This window comes from Python bivittatus, unplaced genomic scaffold (genome assembly GCF_059951505.1).
Source record: "Python bivittatus isolate LINGU-HERP-01145 unplaced genomic scaffold, Pbiv_v1 ctg000700_np1212, whole genome shotgun sequence".
NCBI classification, from domain to species: Eukaryota; Metazoa; Chordata; class Lepidosauria; order Squamata; family Pythonidae; genus Python; species Python bivittatus.
In genome coordinates this window covers 51,904,661-51,925,544 of record NW_028277098.1, presented here as the reverse complement: position 1 = coordinate 51,925,544, position 20,884 = coordinate 51,904,661, and the positions used below count along the sequence as shown (strand labels likewise).

The window sequence follows — 20,884 nt, the reverse complement described above, 5'->3', positions numbered from 1 at the left end:
GCTGTGTTTTGGATTTTTAATAGGATGTCATAGGAAGGTATTTAGTGTCAATATTTGAATAGTTCAGTTTGGTCCTGCAAATTGATCATTTAGAGATATAGAAAATACAGGACAAGGCCAGTACTGAAGCTTTAAGTAGCTGAAAATATTACAAAGATTATGAATATGTACATTAGATGTGAAAGGTTGATGCAGATGAAGCATACTGTATTCAGGCCAGTCTTGATCTCTATAGAGTCTTTGAATTTAGGATGCTAAGCTTATTGTTCAAGGTGCAATGTTGGGACTGTTCAGAGAAATAAATAATCCTGCATACATAATTTTCAATCGCAGATGATACTAGAAAAGCCATAATTACCCAAAAGTAGTGGTTGAACATTTGGTATATGTTTATAGCACTATTTTTTCTTCCTTGTTTAATTTGCAAACAAAGATTTTGAGGTTCTAGTGTTTTAAAAAGCCTTTATGTTCTGGCTCTTTTCCTATATATTTGCCTATCTTGATTGCAATTCATGTTTAGAAGAGTTCACTTACCTTGGAAGTACGAGCTCACTTTGGCAGTTGTTTATCAAAAGGCTGTTCTAGAGCACTTGAGGACTTTCTGTAAGAGAGGCCTCATAATAAACTTAGCCACGCTTATCTGTGAGAATAGTGCAGCAACTATGAACAGAATTACTTCTTTCTGTCTCTGTTTTTAAAAATGGTCCACCACTGTGGTACATAAGCACTAAGGCAGGGCAGGGAGATACTTTACACATTTTTAGTGTGCCTCAGGTATCTTCAACTGTCTGGAAGAGGTTTTGGTAATTTCATAATGTGCACCCTAGAATCATAGGTTTAGAAGGGAACTAAGAGGTCATTCAAGTCCAACTCCCTGCACACTGCAAGATTCACTACACCGTCCCCAATAGATGACTATCCAGCCCCTGTTTGTTGCAATTACTTTGGTTTGTTAATTTAATATCCTGGGGACTGTGAAGGCCACCACTTGCCATCTTGACCCATGCCCCTCCTGGCTGGTGAAAGCAGCTCGGGAGGTGACATGTGGTTGGATCCAGGCAATGGTTACTACATCCTTGCAGGAGGGAGTGTTTCCAGCTGCTTTTAAGGAGGCATTGGTACACCCCCTCCTCAAGAAACCCTCCCTGGATCCTACTGTGCTGGACAATTTTCGTCCAGTCTCCCACCTCCCCTTTTTGGGGAAGGTGGTTGAGAAAGTGGTGGCATCACAGCTCCAAAGGATTCTGGAGGAAACGGATTATCTGGATCCCTTCCAGTCAGGTTTCAGGCCCAGATATGGAACGGAAACGGCATTGGTCGCACTTATGGATGACCTCTGGCGGGAGCGGGATGGTGGAAGTGTGACCATCCTTGCTCTCCTTGATCTCTCAGCGGCTTTCGATACCGTCGACCACGGTATCCAGTTGGGACGGCTCAGGGAATTGGGGTTGGGCAGCACAGTCTTGTGCTGGTTTGCTTCCTTTCTCTGGGGCCGATCCCAGTCGGTGGTGATAGGGAGCGAGAGGTCCCATCCTCGGCCCCTCCTTTGTGGGGTGCCGCAGGGTTCAGTTCTCTCTCCGCTCCTTTTCAACATCTACATGAAACCGCTGGGCGAGATCATCCGTCATCATGGGGTGAGGTATCATCAGTATGCTGATGATACGCAGCTATACATCTCCATCCCTGGTGAAGTAAGTGATGCTGTGGCCACCCTTTCGCAGTGCCTGGAGGCTGTAAGGGTCTGGATGGGGAACAACAGACTTCGGCTGAACCCTGGTAAGGCAGAGTGGCTGTGGGTTAATGGCTCCTCCGTATCTGGGATTTTGTCATCTTTGGTGCTGGATGGGGTGGCACTGCCCCAGACAGACCCAGTGCATAATCTGGGGGTCCTCCTAGACTCACGGCTCCTGCTTGAAGAGCAGGTGGCAGCCGTGGCAAGGAGGGCCTTTGCACAACTTCGGGTTGTGCATCAGTTACTCCCTTTCCTGGATTGGGATGCCCTTCGAACAGTCACTCATGCCCTTGTTATCTCCCAGATAGACTACTGCAATGCGCTCTACATGGGGCTACCTTGAAGAGTATCCGGAAGCTACAGCTGGTCCAGAATGCAACCGCACAGGCTATTGTTGGAGCCCCAAGGAGGGCCCATGGAATGCCTCTGCTCCCCGAGCTGCATTGGGTACCAGTTTGCTTCCAGGTCCAATTCATGGTGTTGGTTATCACCTTTAGAGCCCTACATGGCATGGGACCAGGTTATCTAAGGGACCACCTCTCCCCTATGACTTCAACCCGTCCCACCCAATCACACAGAGAGGGCATGCTTCGGACCCCCTCAGTGAAAGAACTTCGACTGGCGGGGTCCAGAAGATGGGTCTTCTCTGTAGTAGCCCCTGCTCTTTGGAACATTCTGCCCCCAGAGGTGTGATTAGCCCCCACACTCCTGGCCTTCCGTAAGGCTTTGAAGACCTGGTTCTGCCGCCTGGCCTGGGGTAGGGTGGGAATACCTCAAGCATGGGGATGGCTAGCCCCATAGAGGCCTTCTGCCTCCAGCCTCAGATTTTTCATCCTCTTGGTCCTTCCATCTTCTTTTTAGTAATGTTTTTAATTAAGGTTTGATGTATTTATATATTTTATGTTTTAATGTTTGTTGTGAATCGCCCAGAGTTCCCCCATTGGGGGGAGATGGGCGGTTGAAAAATTTAATAAATAAAATAAAATAAAATAAATAAATAAATAATATTCATTTGCTCATCAGTTCTTTTAATAATCGTATCTGCTGCTGGAAGAGTAGAACAAGAGTCAGAAGAGTTCAGTAGAAGATACTTGTCCGTTTTGTCCATGCATGCTGCGTGAGGGTTCACAGCAAACATATACAGAGCAGTTGAGCTGTTTTATTCTGCACTGATGTCCAATTTACTGTCCAGAATCCAGGTCAAGGAAATGTCTTCTGCCAATTAACCAGGGAAGGTTGTATCATATACTGATTGGTGCTTGGAGTATAGGAAACTCGCCTCTAGTTTTCTCATCATTGACTTTTAATGGGATTTTCTTTGTTGTTGTTTTTCTTGCAGAGAACCAGCTTCCTCCTGGCTTTCCAACTATAGATATGGGGCCCCAGCTCAAGGTAGTAGAGAAGGCCCGCACAGCTACAATGCTCTGTGCTGCCAGTGGCAACCCTGACCCCGAAATATCCTGGTACAAAGATTTCCTTCCTGTGGACACAGCCGCTAGCAATGGCAGGATCAAGCAACTTCGTTCAGGTAAAAAGCTTTTCATATCCTAAACCTCTGCTATCTCTCAGTTATGTAGTATGTCTCTTCAACTCCATTACTAGACTCTCTTTTCAGGAAAGAAGAACACGCATTACTCACTGCACCACTTAGAATTACAGGTTGAAAAAAAACAGTTGCTTAGTTAGTCCATGGACAGAAGTAATTATGAACATCTAGTCAATTTTGAAATATTTATTGTAATTTTGAAACATTATTTTGGATTCAGACACTAAACTTGGACATTGAAATTGGCAGTTTTAAATTCTGAACAATCATACCCACTGGCTATAAAATCTTAACATCAGCATTGAAAATCTTTCAGCTAAAAGATTTTGTGAAATTCCGCAAGAATGAGTAAGATCAAGGTTGTAAAACATACAGCACCTTAAAATCATGCCATATAAATTATTAACAATTTAAATATTCCGGTCTGATTTCTGATTGTACTGAAAGAAATTAAACATTTCAAGGATGCTATTATCTTCTCCTGAAGTGTTGCCCACTGGTAATAAAAAGCTGGATCACTGATGTGAGAGAGGGAGAGAAGCAAGGACGGTCTTGCTGCAATGATAACTGGAGTATCTGCCTCAGTCAAGGAACCATGCATACCCATAACCGCTGTGATCAGTACTTACATCCCAAAGTATATTCCACAGTTATGGGTTTATATTTAGTCCCTTACTGACACCTGTTAGACACCGAGTTCTGTCCATATAGAACAGTGAACAATAATTACACTAATACGTTTACAGTTTGTGTAATTTCACAGTGACCTTTACCTTAATCTCAAGATGTGTGTGCTGAAAGGAGATAACACCCTCACTAATTTAACTTGAAAGATGCTACACAGGCAGCATTAGGGAAGCATGCCATTGGATACTTATTCTCCATGCCTTTTAAATACATTTCTGCATCTGGAATTGCAAATGAGTAGGGCAGCCCTTGAGCACAGGATGGGCTCTCAGCAACATTCACTTCACATTATTCCATTGCTGCAAAGCAAGCTTAACAGGAAAACTTGAGTCTAAAAACAAAACACGTTTAGCACTGCCATCATGTCGTAAATTTGGACTGTTTTTTTTTTTTCCTTCTGTGTTGCAAGCATATTTCCACAGAATTTCATTTGGTATTAATACACTATTCTAATTTTCTCTGGTTATTTAATTTATGAAGGAGACTTAGCAGGTCTGAGAGAGAATTTATTCAGCTATATGGTAAATCAATATTTACCATATAGCCTAATAAATACCACTTATTCAGAAGAGAGTTTGAGGTCATTATTTGTAAGGACAGAAAGGAATTCAGATAAGCAAAAATAGTATATTCATGAAGATCCTAAGTAGATGCTAGTGAAACTTAAGATTTTTTTTTTTTATTCAATTTCAAACAAATGTGTCTTAAGCTTCACTGATAGAATCCAGTAGTTTGTTTCTCTTAACAGCAAGAAGAAACTTTCTAAGTCTGAAACTTGTAATAGAGGCAGCAGTGTTGTACCTGCTTAGCTGCTGAAGACTCTGGCTTCTTCAAACAGAATGGAAAAATAGGTTTTTTTCTTCCAGCTTGCAGAATCAGTAAGATTTTCACTGCTGGACAGTGCCTGGACATCTGTTTTCCTTCATGCCCCTTGGATAATGCTTTCTAAATAAAAGTCTTTTTTTTCTTTTCTTTAGAAACAGTGTTATTGTAAGTCTTATCATTGTGAGGCTTTTCTTTTGCCTATAGAAATCCCATATTCCGGCAATTTTCTCTATTTTTAAAAAATAAGAAAAAAATTACAGTTTTTCTTCTCCAGTATTACAGTGGCCGTATCTTAGGGATAAGCACCTATGTGGCTCCTTTCAGGGAGTGTGTGGATGGGCCTAGAAAGCACACATATTATATCCATATTTCTCTCACACATACACACACACACACATTCACACACACACACACATACACACACATATGTGCACGCATGCACACTTGAGATTATTGTGGAAAAAAGTTTCGGCACACAGGATTATCAGGAACACAATATATCAGGTTTAAACTTGAATATTGCCCTCTCTTCAGCAGGCCTCATCAAGACCACTACAGGAAAACTTATCCCAGTGGTCCAGGACCATTGAAGGGTAAAGTTTATTTATTTATTTACTAGGTCAATAAGCTACTAGAGCCATTAACAACTCTGAGCAGCATATGTGCCTGAGATTTGTAAATCAGGTTAACCATATAAAATAAAGATCAAAACAATTCAACATACAGTATATCATCATAAACACCAGGAACATCACAACCCTATCCAGATCTAAAAATGGAATATCCCTGGAATCATATGATTTCCAAAGTCACACCATCTAGTTCCTCCCCATCCAGAGCCTAATATCCTCCAGGAACTGGGACAGCATCTTGAGAGCATCACCTGTTCGGCCTCGATTGAGATGTAGATTTGAGTATCATCCGTGCACCTGAGCCTGTGTCAACAAATGACTTTGCCTCCTGTGAGTTCAGAGCAATTCCTCTAGCAATTCCAATCGATGCTGCTGTCCAGCACTCTTCATAATACTTTTCCTATCATCAAATTAATGGTTAAATGTCTGGTCTATGGGGGAAAGTAGACAGAACTCTCTAGGATCCTGCATACTATAGACTGTATCATTCTCCTCTCTACCCAATTATTTATATCTGAAAAGAGGTAATAAATACAATTTTCTTAATAGTAAGTATGTCACACTTGTAACAGAACTGTTCATCTTCCATAATCATACATAAGGATAAGGTATTCCACAACTGTGATTTAACTGGAAACATGGTATCACAGTGCTCAGGAATACATTTATGTTTTAAACACCATCTCAATAAGCCTTCAAATCTCTTTCATGCATTTACTGTATTTATTTAAAACCACTGCAGGTTTGGACTGAAACTCCCCTGCAGTTTTGTATTGATTATAGAGATCTGAACAGGACAATACTTAAAAAGAAGCCTACTTCCCAAAATACAATAACTATACATTTTTAAAATTCAGTCAAAGTAGGAGGGGCAGATTGCTATAACTTGCACATTCAATTTACATTTGATTAAAGATATATGTGGTTAAATAGATGGGACTTTACAAAGATACATACATGACTAAATGTTTTATCTCAACTATTTTGGAAGTTGGTTTCAAAATGTAGGACAGTTGGGGAAAGGAAAATGAACTAGGAAGAGGGATCTGGAAAAGACTGGCAATAATATTCCTCTGTTCCAAGTTGATTTGTGGTATAAAACTTCAGTGATTATAGTTGTTTGTGTTTCTATCACATGCCTCTATCATTCAGTGTTGAAGCTATTGTTCATAAAATAATGCTTTGAAGCACCATAAAAGCATATTAAATGTTTTATTGTCAAGGAGAAAATTGTGACAATAACTATATCAATGTAATGATATTAATGAACCACCAAGATACACAAAACATAAATGAAATGTTTAAATGAAAACATAGTGGACTTGGCTAAAAAATGAATGTCAAAATAAGAATATGTGCTGACCCAGAGACATGACATGGGGTAACGCTGGAAATCAAAAGTGTATACTTCATGACCTTATAGCTAAATTAGAGTTTAATAAACTGAGATATGAAGAAAACTTATACATCAGCAATAGATAAGAATAAGCAATAAGTTTATGTTAAGCCATAAAACATGCTTTATAAACCATAGTGCTTTGGTTGTGCCCTTGTACTAAGCTAAAACCAAATAAACAGGACTTAATGTATTGGGTGAATCAGGCAGTAGTCTCTAATAGGAGAAAACAATGGATTACTACATGAAAAGTGGCATATCTCACTTATTAATAGTCGCACAGCATCAGCTGGAAAGTAACTAGAACTGTAATAGCAAATGTTAATAGTCAAACTTTATAAATAATAGCACATCAAATAATAACACAGACTGGTGCTCACTAAACTCTGTTTTTAATGAACAAATCAGTTATTCTGCCAAAGGATTTTATTTTGTTCTCACACAGATTTACAGGCAAGCCATGTTGAAGTTTTATGGGAGATTGACATTCCCTGTTCTGGAACAAACTTGGCATACATCTCAGAGGAGGAAAGAACAAGTGAGCATTTATCAGAGAATAGTAGATTAAATGCTGTCTGAGAAAAATTGATCATATTAATGCAGGACAACCCCCCCCCCAATAGTTTAAAAGTATAAACTAAAAAGCTAGCTCACATCTTATTATATTACCTCAAAACCTTTCTTTGGACGGTACCTTATTAGTAATTACTTGATACTGGCTTGGTGGATTCTTTGGAATAAAATATTGTTGAATTAACACACGGACTATACAAAGTTTGGAGGCTGTGTATTTAAATAGCCTCAGGGATGGCATTCCATAACTGAGCCTGGAAAGGAAATCCAGGATTATGACTTGTTCTGGGTAATACTTCTGATAGAACAGTGAGTAGATAATGTATATCTGAGAGTTGCATTCCTTTTGCTAAGCAGCAAGTTGGGCAAGCTTTGTATACAAATGCTTTCTTGTCTGCCCCATAAAGAAAGTCAGAACTGGTATGATTATTACTTTGGACAGCACCATTGTACTCTATGCTGCACAAGATATTTAGCTTAGGTCCACTGTAAATGTAAAATATAATTCCTGGAATTGCTTTGGAGGTTGAGGTGACTAATACATTGATTAAATAAATAAATATTGCTAATGTATTAGGTCAGTACAATAAATACTATGCAGTTACGAAGATCAGGCTAGAAGTGAGAAGTTAGCTTAATGGGACCCAAGAAGGTATCTTTATTGTGTCAGATCATTGATCCATTCAGCTCAGTGTTCCTTATCATAACCCATAAAGGTTGTGCCAAGTTTTAGGCAGACATCTGATCACCTGCAGATGCTACATCTGGATACTTTCTGAGAAGAAATTACATGCTGTACTACTGAGCAACATTCCCTCTTAATAAGTGTTGTCACTGGATAGTACTTCAGATGAATGTGTTGGAATCAAGTTTGCATCATTCTTTGTCAGCTTCATCATTCGTAGTTGGGGTGATGGGAATTGAAGTTCAACACATCTACATCAGATGAGAACCTCTTGTAGAGCAAACAAAATTCATCAGTCGATACACTGGGTAATTCTGAATTCTGGTCCATCTTGAAAATTTACTCCTTTAAAATTATCCAGAATCATAGAATCCAGAGTCCAGATCATGGGAAGTAATTATTCTACTCTAGTCTGCCCTGGCCAGACTTCATTTGGAATATTGTATTCAGTGCTGCACACCACAGTTCAAATTGGACAGTGACAAATTGGAGCAAGTTCAGAGAAGGACTATCAAAACAATGAAGGGTCCAGAAACAAGCCCTATAAGTGATGGTTAAAGAACCTGGGTATATTTGGCCTGCAGAAAAGTACAATAGCAGTCTTCTGATATCTGAAGGATTGTCTCACAGTGGAGTTATTGGCCCAGAGAGAAGGATCAAAGCCAGTGGGTAAAAAGTAGATCCAAGCTAGAGATCAGGAAGAATTCCCTGACTCTGTACAAGATGTCACCCAGGCTGCCACACAAAGCTGTGAGCTCTCCTTCACTAGAGATCTTGAAACAGAGGCCATCTGTCAGAGAGATTTTAGTGGATCCTGCATTGAGCAAAGGGTTGGACTATATGACCTCTAAAATACTTTCCAACTCTGTGGTTCTATAGATTTTAAGAAAATGCCCTGATTTTTGCTTTGGTGGCGTGTAGTTCAGATATCTATGTGGCAGTCCTGACTTTTAACAGAAATCTTCTGGAGACTTCTGTGCAAATAAGAACATCTTATTTAATTGTTTAATAGCTGCAACATGGGATCTGGCAAGAAAAAACTTGAACTGTTCAAATTTCAAGAAAGATGAATCAGCTGCACTTTAGGGAGTCCAATTTGAGTTTGCATGGGATTCTTCAGTTTGTATAGACAATTAATTCCAGACCTTTGGGGGTCTATGTGAGTACATTCCAAGATCAGCATCACATCCTCTTGAGACCAACATAAAACAGGTGTCCTTTCATTGACTGGGAGACTGATTGCTGCACTCTGTTGTGGAAGGTCTCGTTGTCAGTTAAGTGCAGGTATGAAGAAGATAGTCAGGGTTTAGAGTGTTTAATTGCAGTAGTAATTGGGAGACTGGGGAGAAGAGTGAGTACTCAGCAGTTTTTCTGTTGTACGTGAATGAAGCAATAACCCTCTTCTTTCTGTTGATATGACTTGGGAGCCATGCAGGCTTCTGTGATGTGAACTGTTCCTTTGAGGTGAATGGAGTGGTAGCTAGAGAAGCAGATAAACAGGCAGATTTATTATGTAAGAGATTATCTACCCTTTCAGCACTGGTATGGGCTTTCCTTTTTTTCACCTATCTGTGAACAAAAGCATTGGCAAAAACAATCTAGCCTGTAAAGTGAAGATGGAATAACATCATCTAGGCTGCGGAGAATGCCAGACAAAGCAGCTGGAACTGCTTCTACTGATTAAAAGCGGTGGCTACTGCCTATAGGAATAGGCTCTAGGAGAGAGCAAAGAGAAGGAAATAAAAAATGTAAATATTTTAACTATTCTTTAAGAGGCAAGTTAAATGTGCTTAAAATCTGCCTTCTTTGTATTTACAGAAACTCTTTGAGTGTCTTTCTTTGTTACCCATTGGGTGACCAGTGCTGTGGATAATGGAATGTGGGGAGCAGTTAATCTCAGATACACAGCACTCCTATGGTTACTGGTATTTATTGATCAATACACGGAACATGATTTGACGCTCTGTGTCCTGTTTAACCCTCTCTTTCTGTCTGTTTAAACTTCCCAGTTTTCTTTGGTAAGTGCTTGGTGTTCAGATGTGCAAAATCTGCATTAAACCAACACATACCATAAACTCCCTACAAATTAGATCTGCATGAATTTCCCTGTCCTTACTAACAGCCTTCATTTGCACAAAATAAGACCAAGGGGACAAAACCCAGGGTTTTGCTGTCAGTTTATATATACAACTCTCTTTCTGCACTCTGGGCCAAGACTGAGCAAACCTTTCTATGAAACTGTGCTTCTGCCTGATGCGTGGAAGCAGTTAGCTTCATCACTAAGCCCTCTTTATAAGATGTGTTCATAGCATGCGAAATTATTTTCAACTCCCTTGTTAAAGAGGGTAGGAATTCTCTTCTTGGCCTGCTGCACAAATATGCAAGAGCATGCCTCAGCCGTTAGTCCAAATAAAGGCTAGAAGAATGTCCCCTGCATTTATATTTTAAAACTGAATGGCATAAGACAACAGTTTCTGCTCAGGAGGAACCTGGTTCAGGAATTACCCTGCATTCATTGCTCAGTTTTCCAGTTTCAGTTATGTAATCAGATTTTTGTCCCCAGTGGTCCAGGTAATCTTAAACCAAGAATTGGCCTGCCAACTACTCCATATGCTTCTTTTTTCTCTTTACTCACAGACACATGCGTGCACACACACATGCTTATTGTATTTCACTGACACTGATCCTCCCACAGCCCCATCTTCTGGCAGAATAAAAGGGCATGGCACCCATTTCCCAGTTGCTGCTCCATTTCAGTTGTAACAGTGAATGCTAGTGGTTTTACCTAGTAGTTGGCCCTCCTTCTTTGGGAGGGCCAAGGATATGTTAACTGAGGTCAGACTTTGTGTTCTTGGTGGAGCTTTACTAACCAATCTAGGGCAATGTTACTGCACATTCTTTTTTTATATTATTATTATTATTATTATTATTATTATTATTATTATTATTATTATTATTCCTGTTGCTCTAATACAGATTCTAGCTTTGAAAAACTTTTTAGTTATAATTTTCTCCCTTTTCTCGTTGTACTAACGCTTCTCTTTAATCTTATTTGCATTCAAATTACCTCACCAGGTGGTACACCAATCAGAGGTAAGAATGCTAAACTGTGCCTCAAATGTTCACGTCACCCCATTCCTTTTTTGCCATGCCACGTTTCAGCAGTATGTCATCTCCAGTTATTCTTTCATTACAAACTCTGTCAGTATACAAGCTCATCTGCCATTCCCTCCCACGTGTGTTTGTTTTTGTTTATTTTTAGTGTCTGGCACCTTGTAGAATCATCCATTGCAGGCATACATAGGTTAAAGGGGGTTATTCAATGGGACATTTGTGAAGTCGAAAGTGCAGTTCTGGTTCGTGCCACAGAGGGCTCTTTGATCTTTCAGATTCAGCTACCATCTGGAGCACTGAGTCCAGGGAGAGTTGAAATCTCCACTATGGTGTGTGTCTGAAGGGTGCAATATTTTCACAAGAGAACAGTGATGTTCTTTGTTCGGTACTACTGCTGACAGAAACTGAACAACTAAAAAGAAAATAAATTCTTGAAAGGTCATTTAGTAAGCATGAGGGTTATAAGTACATCCATCCAGCTTGCCAGACCTTTTGATATGAAGGCAGAGGGAAGAGATACCATCAGCCAGCCCCATCCTTTCCAAAGCTTAACACAGCCTTGTGGTGCACCATAGCCTAAAGATTTGTTGAGAGTAAAGGAATCAGACATATATCTGGTCATCTTAAATCTTCAGTTGTTCAGCCCACCTCCAGAGTGACAGCTATGCATTCCCGAGCCTGCTAGTGTAATTTTTGTAATCTAAATACTCAAAGTGGTCCCTGGAAGTAATCTTGTAATCAGTACTACATACAGTGATCCTGATCTCTTGTGATTTCAGTAACTGCTGCTGTTGACTGACCCCTGAATTTCCTGAAACTTACCACCACTAAATTGTACTCTCTCAATTGTCCAGTGCTCCCCTTTCTTTTCTTCCTTCTCTTTCTTCACTAAATCATTGCTGTGAGTTAATAAAGCAGCTCTTTGGAACTGGTTCTGTTGCTGGGTGTTAATGTTTTCAGTTGTGGTGTAATGTTTTTGGAGCAAATGTGAATTATTATTTTAAATGTACTTGAATTGAGTTGTTTCTCTGGAAAATCTGGGTCACATGGCAAAATGATAAACTTTATTTTGATTTGAATAGGCCTAATTGTCATCTACTCTTTGGAATGATTCAAGACTAACAGCTGTAATGTTATAAGCTTCTAAACTATTTATCTAAAACTACCATAAATCTTAAAGCAAAAGCTCTTTAATTTGTTAAATTTAATTTATCTCTGCTGTAAACCACCCAGAGTCGTTTCAACGAGATGGGCAGTGAGAAATTTTGTGTGTGTGTGTGTATATGTGTGTGTGTGTGTATGTATGTATATGTGTGTGTGTGTATGTGTGTGTGTGTATATATAAAACCAAATGTTAAGTAGCCAAGCTATACATGTTCCTAGCCCAATCTTTACTTGCACCAGACTGAAGCTTTTCCTAGAATGTAACTATCATGTGTTTCTTACTAACAAGTGAGGACATCAACAACTTGGCACCAGAACTGCCAGATGTTTGGTACATCCTTTTTGAGAGAATGGACTTACTGTTATAATGAGAATCATTCATCTCATAAAACATAAATCTCCCTGAGTCCTAATGAGGTACTTTAAGAGTTTGCCTGACATTATTTAAAACGCATGTGTCCTGTTTGAATGTCAAAGACGACATTTTTCTAAGTGCCAAGAGCCACCTCTTGGCATCTCATACGGGATTTCTGTCAGACTGACACCTTTTGTTAAACATACAGGCTACTGAATCTCTAGCAGGGGTAGAGGAAAGCATTTTTATGAAGGGAGGTTACGCTCACATAATGATTTGTTCTGTGGTCCTCCTAAAGGTAAGTTGCTGCATTTCCATGATGTATTAATTTGATCAGAATGAGACTAGACTAATGGATTATTGTGCTTGCAATTTGTTGAATGTTTATTTTCAATTATTCATAGTTGATAGGTACACTGAATGGGAAAGCCAAGCAATCTCTCTTGAATGAAGGTGTTACAGGAAATCAGATAAAGCAACCACAGAAGCAGGGCATTCTGTTTTGAAAACTAACCCTTCTGTTGGCCTTGCAGCCATGAGCCTTACCATTGCTGTGCAGAGATGCTGTCATTTTTCTGAGAGCTCTGTATTTGCGAGGCATGTTGTCACTTTTAACGTTCCCCCTTTGCTTTTCAGGTGAGACCCAGGCTGAAAGGTCAGGGTGAGTTTTGATAGACTGTTCAGAGATATATGGCTCTGGTTGCTGACTGGCACATTAGGGAAGAGGATAGATGAATGGTCATGGGTTTTCAGGGATGATCAATAGGCTGCAACAAATGAAACTTTAGAAGAACTGACACATTTCTCCTTTATCAAATGCCACTTTCTCTATTCCCATAAAGTGGAATGAAATAAACATAATGGAAAATGAGATATTCTGTTCTTCTGTTCTCTTGGAGCAGAAAGTGTAGTCATGTCAGATTTGGTGCAGGCAACCTGTGTCATCCTCCTCACCAAAAGCTTCTGTGTAGTCACCAGGGCACCCACCCAAGTTATTTTCAATATTTAATGGCAATGTAATCTTCCAAAATTGGTGATACAGCCAAATGCCACAAAAGTTTTATAGTGACTCAGCAGTAAAGTTTCTGTGATGTGCTGGCATAACAGATACATGGGAAACAGTGAAAGTAGGTACTTAATGCTTTTCCTTATCCTAATATGAGCTTGATGTGTTCAAAGCAAAAGGAACATGAATTTAAAATAGAAAAGCTGATCAATCTTTCATGTAGTTCTTCTGATGTTATACAAATTTAATACTGTTTAACCCTGCTAAGAGACTGCCACCCTTTGGCAATTTTGCAATTTTGCTGCCTGCAAAGCCTGCAAATCTTCCTCCCTCCTTTTTAAACTGGAATAAAAGAGGGAGGGTGTTTGAAGACCAGAGGTATGATATACCTAAAGAAGGCAAATTGTGGCTGAACTATATTCCTGTATTTGCCTTGTGAACTGCTCAGTTCAATAAGTCTGTCAGTGACTGCGGCCCTTGCATAAATCACAGAAACTCAGTTTCACTCCAGATCTCAGACATGCCAATCATCAACCTCAGGGAGGAAACAATTAAGCAGGATCATAATGAGCTTCAATAGGAAAATTGCTGGGTTGATTCCCTTTCTTGCTTAATTGCCAATAAATTGGGCTTGGAGATGTTTGGCTGCCATTCTCTGAGGTCCATGTGATTATTAGAAATGCATATTTACAGAGCAACTCAGACATGGCTCTCACTTGTATTTAGTAAATTTTACCCTCCTATAACTCTGTACAGAATTGTTGCTTTGATCCACTCAGGAATAAAAGATCAGATCTGCCCAGAATTAGTACATGCTTCTTGTAATACAGCGCTCTATGAGTAATGAAGTTGTGCATAAGATTTCCAGTTCCTGCTTTTTAGACTTCTTACTTTCCAAAAATTGTGTTAGAATGGCAAGGCAGATTCAGCAAAAGCCAGGATATTTCTAATTTCTAGACTAGTTCTGTCTAGAGAAATAGAGAGTAAAGGAAAGTCCCCAAAGTGTTTTCCTCTAGCCATCTTTTATAAAGCCTTCCCCATTGCTACCCAAGTGTTTTTCATCTGCCAGTCACACCCTAGGGTAGACCACATGTACAGTATATATGCTAGAGAGAGGAATATTGTAGTCACACATACATGCACTCACTTACCCAGGGTTTGGATATATCCCCAATCAGGGAACAGACAATCAGGAGTCTTTTTTCCTGGTGCTTCCCTCCAATTGTTATCAGTCACTGTTCAAATAATATATTTGTTTTGTACTCAGAATGGCTAACAATAATTAAAATACAAAAAGTATAAAATACAATTAATACTAAACCTAATTAACAATTATAAAAGTTTAGTGGAGGGACAGATATTTACAGATTTTCTAAATTCAGAGAAAGTGGAAGCCAAACACAAGTCTCAAGAAAGTATCATTATGTCTTCACTGTCCACTGTTATAACATGTAATAACAATTGATTATTGACTGGGCCAGATCTTTAAAGTCACAAAATTGTTGCTGCTACACTTTGTCTGAATTGCTAAACAGCAAGATATAAAAGGTATATTTTCTGGCTGCTTAAAAGTACAAAGTATGAAATGTACCCAAAAGGTAGCAGGAGCCAGACTTCCCTGATCAGTTTATTTTTTTTTCCCCCAGTCCGGATACAACAATCGAGAGGGCTCTCTGTATCATTTTTATTACATAGCAGAACACAGTGGACTTCATTAGTTCTCCCTGACATACAGACTTAGGCTACAGTCTCAGTTTATTGTTCTAAATAATGTAGGTGACAGCAGTTGATTCACATTAGTTTTCCTTCTATTCCAATAATATGAAAACTGAATTTAACCTCCATGGCTTGAAATGGGAGACCAGAAACAGCAATTTCTGTTCATGGTGCTGTCTTCTTTGGCAAGAAATGGGTTCAGACTCTGACAAGCAGACAGGTTAATGCTTTTTCTCTTGGTTCAAGTGTGTACATAATTTTTGTGAGTGAAAGCTGCCTTCTACCATCTATGGAATCTCAACTTCTGGAATCACCGATGAAGTATTTATTCCCCAAGAAGTACCAATTTCATTCCTGGAATAGCAGTATCAGGGCTGCTTTTACATTCATTGTTTATTCATTTTATGCCTTTATCATTCTAAGCCTACATCTCCCATAATCTGGAAGACAACAAAACAGGATTCAGGATTTATTCATAAGTGGCAAGATAAGGAGGAAGAGGAGTGCAGATTCAGACGTATTTATCTGTAATGTGAACTAGGCAGAGTTTAGTATTCAGCCTGGTTGCTTGGATTTGATATAATTGGTACTTGGACCCTTTTTAAAGGAAGGGAATGGTGGCATAGAGAGGACCTCATCCAAAATGTATTTTAAATTTTGAAATAGATCAAAATTCAAATCAGCAAAACCAATGAAATATCAAGAGTTACTTCAATTACTATTGACTACAGTGGACAAAAAACCAATGGCATAGGATACAGTGAGTGAAAATGTGTGGCCTGGAAAACGTTCAAATGAACTTTCTGCACCTGGGCCTCTCAAAGTGCTAAAAAGGCTCTGGTTGTACTATTTACTGATGCTTGCTTTTAGATGTTGTTAGTAGACAGGGCAGTATGATTGTGTGTAAAATGCAAGAGAAACAAGGAATTTCCCAAGGTGAAAAAGTTGTGGTCCTTTCTATTGGTAGGTTTTCAAGGGTAAATTAATGACACTTTGTTGTGGAATGAAGTGTATTTTATAGGTTGAAATAGTTGAAGGTAGTAAACTGAGATTAGAATCATTTGGATTTTTTTATTTACTGTGTGTTTATTTATTGGGGTTGTATTTTGTTTTTGTGTCCATATAACACCTGGAATTGCTTACAACAATTTAAAATATTGTATAAGTATAGTATTTTGCTGTGGAAAAAAGCAATATACAACTTTGTTATTTTAATATTGGATTCTTTTGAAAGTTTCTCTGTATGGGAGAAATTGATGTGGTGCATAAGAAGCAACTACAAAGGTATCAATAACTTATTTGACTATGAAGCTATGAAGTCTGGGCACAACAGATGCTTTATAATAACAAGCATGGATACCCTACAAGAAGCACCAGGCATCATCTGTCCTTTTGTGTTCATGTTGGAATGAGGGTACAGAGCAGTAACATACATCTTGTTATAACCAGCGTTGTCTGTGTTTTGTTTCTACATAGGAGCTCTCCAAATTGAAAACAGCGAGGAGTCAGATCAAGGCAAATACGAATGTGTCGCTACAAACAGTGCAGGAACCCGTTACTCTGCTCCAGCAAACCTTTATGTGCGAGGTAAAGTTTGAGAAGGCAAGCTTCTGTCCCTTTCCCCCTTCTCTTCCATGGCCATTGCCTCTCAAATGACCCATTCAACATTGCAGCAATGTTGTGAGTGATGAAACTAAAATCTCTAGCCCATGAACTCAAGCCCTGGAAGATCCTTTCTTGCCTTTTGGGATAATGTGGGTGATGGTCAGATTGAAGGAGCCAGTGTCAGAATCTGCCATTCACCATTCATTCATGGGGGGTGAGGGAGAGAGAAAGAGAAAGACAGACAAACAGACAGTCTGCCTTTGGGGCTGTGTAAAATTAGTTGGTCTCTCTTCCTAGGCTTGATCTGTTCTCTTGCAGGTGAGCAGTACCCTACATTGGCCCTAGAATAAATGTAGCTTTCATGAGTTCTGCTTGATCAACACCTCCTCTACAACAGGAATAATTGCTAAACCTATTAGAATAGTTCCCGTTCCTGCTGTGATCCAGCTGCAGTTTGTTGCATAAAGCCATTTTGCCAGACTATTTTCAAATCTCTGTTTCATTCCCCGAGCTCAAAATAGGAGGAGCCTTGATTTCTATTTGGAGGTCAAAGACTCAAGTACTTCATTAAGAGCAGGGTTTTTTTCCACTGGGGTGTTTTACCAGGAGACAACATGTGCTCGCTTTGATGAGATTTTGCATCAGCCAAGAAAAGTGATGTCAGAGATCTTTAGAGGTATGCTCTAGGTCTTACCTAAAAGTGGAAAAAAGAGGAAGCCCATCAGTGTAGTGCCTTTTGATGGGCAGTTAAATCCACCTTTTATTTCTACCTAGGGTCTGGATTCTAACAACTGCCTGTTTAAAAGGAACATTTTCATCTTCCTTCCTTCCTTCTCCTCATTCTTACCCCCATCCACACTTCTGAACATACATATACAGACCATTTGTGACAGACAGCTGCCTTAACCAAGCCCAGGAATGCTTATTCTGAGGAGAGGCCAAGATGACATGCTGGGTGATTGCTTCTATCTCTCTCAGTTGCTCTCATTGTGTTCTGGGCTCATTTTCTGCAGCTGCTTTTCCATTTTGCAGAAAAATTTTGACAAACTTATAAAAAGCTGAAGTTTAAAATATGCTTAGAACTCAGTATAAACACCCATTTCATACCCATAACGTGATTAAGCTTGACCTTATATTTTTTGTATTATTGTAAAAAAAAACATCAGACCAAATCTACTAAAATGAATACTCTCTGTCTCTAGAGAGCAGGAGGGGTGGAAATGTTTATTTGAGTGTATGTCACTCTTACGCTGTTGGATAAGCGATTGTACATTTTCAGCCACATTCTGTTTTAAGTGCTTTTCCCTTTGTCTAGTCTTTGCAAACAGACTTGGGAAAGCTAATGTTTCACCTGAATGCACAGCTTGTGAAGGCAAAGGAACTTCACAAACCTGCCTGATTCCCTGTTTGCTCAGTCTTTATTTAGATATAGAACTCCCTTTGGATTTTAAGTAGTGCAGTAAACTGTGACCTCAAGTCTTGATGCGAAGAGCAGGTTGTTCAGCTACCTGACTGGTTGGCTGGTTCTGCAGATAAGGTGACATGAGCCAAGCTTCTGGTTGGAAGATTTTTCAGCCCTGCATGTATGGCTCATTTTCTATTAACCATTGTGCTTCTAAAGCATAAATTTTGGAACAAAACTCCATTTTGCTGCACATAATCTTTACAGGGTTGGATTCCAAGCTGCAGAATTGAGATAAAGCCCCATAGTATATAAAAGACAGGTTACTACATAAATTGTCTTCTGTGGAGGTTTGCCATAGGTACTGTTAGCCAGACAATATTTATGCAGATGCTTTTGTTTTGCAAAACAAAATAGATACCCTAACCAGCTGACTGAAATGTTTTTTCCAGTTCTCTGACTCCCAGACTATCCTTTATACCTGCTTTATGTCAAACTAGGAGGCCGTTTTCCCTGCTTCTTACATCTGAGTAAGCAAAATAAGGAATGCGTAGCCATATGATTACATTATAATTAAGCTGCTTGGGAGCACATGATACTGCTGCCATGATGGTCACTTTCTGCTTGGCATCAGTAGAGGTTAAAGGAAGGGAAGGGAAGGGAAGGGAAGGGAAGGGAAGGGAAGGGAAGGGAAGGGAAGGGAAGGGAAGGGAAGGGAAGGGAAGGGAAGGGATGCTTACTTCCCCCTGCAACTCCCACACATGCATACATATACAGTGGTACCTCGGGATACGAACTTAATCCATTCTGTGACTCTGGGCGTATCCCGAGTTGGTCGTAACCCGACGCATATTTCCCCATAGGGTTAATCTGGTTAATCCGTTCCGCCCTCCGTTCCGCCCTCCGAATTTGGTCGCACCCCGAAGCAAATTTTCCCATAAGGTTCAATGTAATTACCGTTAATCCATTCTGGCGTCCGCAGACCACGCGTCAGGGGCAGGAAAACGGCCAGGCGCCGCACGGTGCGGCGGGAAAACGACCGGGCGCTGCACGGCGCGGCGGGAAAACGACCGGGCGGGGCGGGAAAACGGCTGCGGACCACGTGTTGGGTGGGAAAATGGCCGTGGACCATGTGTCAGGGGCGGGAAAATGGCCGTACCCCGAGGCGGAGTTCGCACATCGAGGTAAATTTTTGTGGCCGGAGCTGGTCATAACCCGAAAAGTTCGTTAGTAGAGGCGTTCATATCCCGAAGTACCACTGTATTTGTTTTTATGCCTACTGTATCCCAAAAACATAGATCTCATACCCCAATAAGTAAAAAAAAGATATCTAAGGACTATCTAGATCACTGCTTTCTCTTACATTAAATTGTATGTAGGGTGTGATCCTCTTCAGAGGTCCTGCTGTACATCTTGCCAATAAAAAAGGATGGTTGGAATGCAAGATAGGACTTTTTCTGTGGAAGAAGCTGATTTAAGAAATTCTTCTCCAAGGATATCTAGATGAGATTATGGTGGGCAGCAAAATCACTTTCAATCTGACTATCTTGTAATATATTTAACTTGAGACTGAAGGTCTAGTATTGCATCTTAATTCTGATATTGTTTTTATGGCACATAATTCTTTAAAGTTGCCTTGGGAAGTCTTTTTAGAGTTACAATGTAACATAGACAATTCCTATCTCCTTTAAAAACTACTTTTACTAAATTTGCCCTGCTTTTTCAACCCTCCTTTGACACTGCAATCCAGAGAGGTATTTTATATTTTTGTGAAATAAATACACAATATGGTAAATCTAACCTCTGGTAATTAGATTGTCTGGTGCGATGGGAATAGTGCTGTAGTATATCCATGGCAAAGAGCCAGTTTGATGTAGTGGTTTAAGGCACCAGACTAGAAACCAGGAGACCATGAGTTCTAGTCTTGTTTTAGGCACAAAACCAGCTGGGTGACCTTGGGCCAGTCACTTTCTCAGCCCTAGGAAGTGGCAAATTACTTCTGAAAATCTTGTCAAGGAAACTGCAGGGGCTAGTCCGGGCAGTTGCCAGGAGTCAATAAAGCACCCCTCCCCCCGCAAAAAAACAGTGGTAACAAAGCATTGTACTGTTCAAGGTGCCCTGCTGCCAGATTGGCCTCATACTGTAATAGGTTCTGTGGATACAGACTTTATTGTAAGATACACATTTGAGTTTAAGCCTGCAATACTACGTTCAGTAGAATCAAGCAGAGATTGCCCAAGAATTCTAAAGGTCAGTAACTGTTAATTGTTACTTCAGCCTGTTATTCTTAACTGTAGTCAAACAGTAATATAAATGCATATTGTTCTTCTAAAATCCTGTTATGCCGGAATTCCTTGGATTTAAGCATAACTTTAAGCAATGCTTAGTTTTCAACTCTGGTGAAAACTGTATTTGAGAAAGGATTAATTCAGGCCAGGCAACTTGT

At 39.8% G+C, this 20,884-nt stretch overlaps 1 protein-coding gene across 6 annotated transcripts in view; it reads left to right on the top strand.

Moving 5' to 3' along the window:
* The window catches only part of PTPRF (protein tyrosine phosphatase receptor type F), a 513,056-nt gene that overhangs the window by 390,711 nt on the left and 101,461 nt on the right, over positions 1-20,884 (top strand). For all 6 annotated transcript variants that reach the window (XM_088153593.1, XM_088153590.1, XM_088153592.1 and 3 more), the window contains 2 exons: positions 3,072-3,260; positions 16,908-17,018. In XM_088153593.1, the coding sequence (XP_088009719.1) occupies positions 3,072-3,260; positions 16,908-17,018 (300 nt within the window). The remainder of the gene's footprint in view (positions 1-3,071; positions 3,261-16,907; positions 17,019-20,884) is intronic.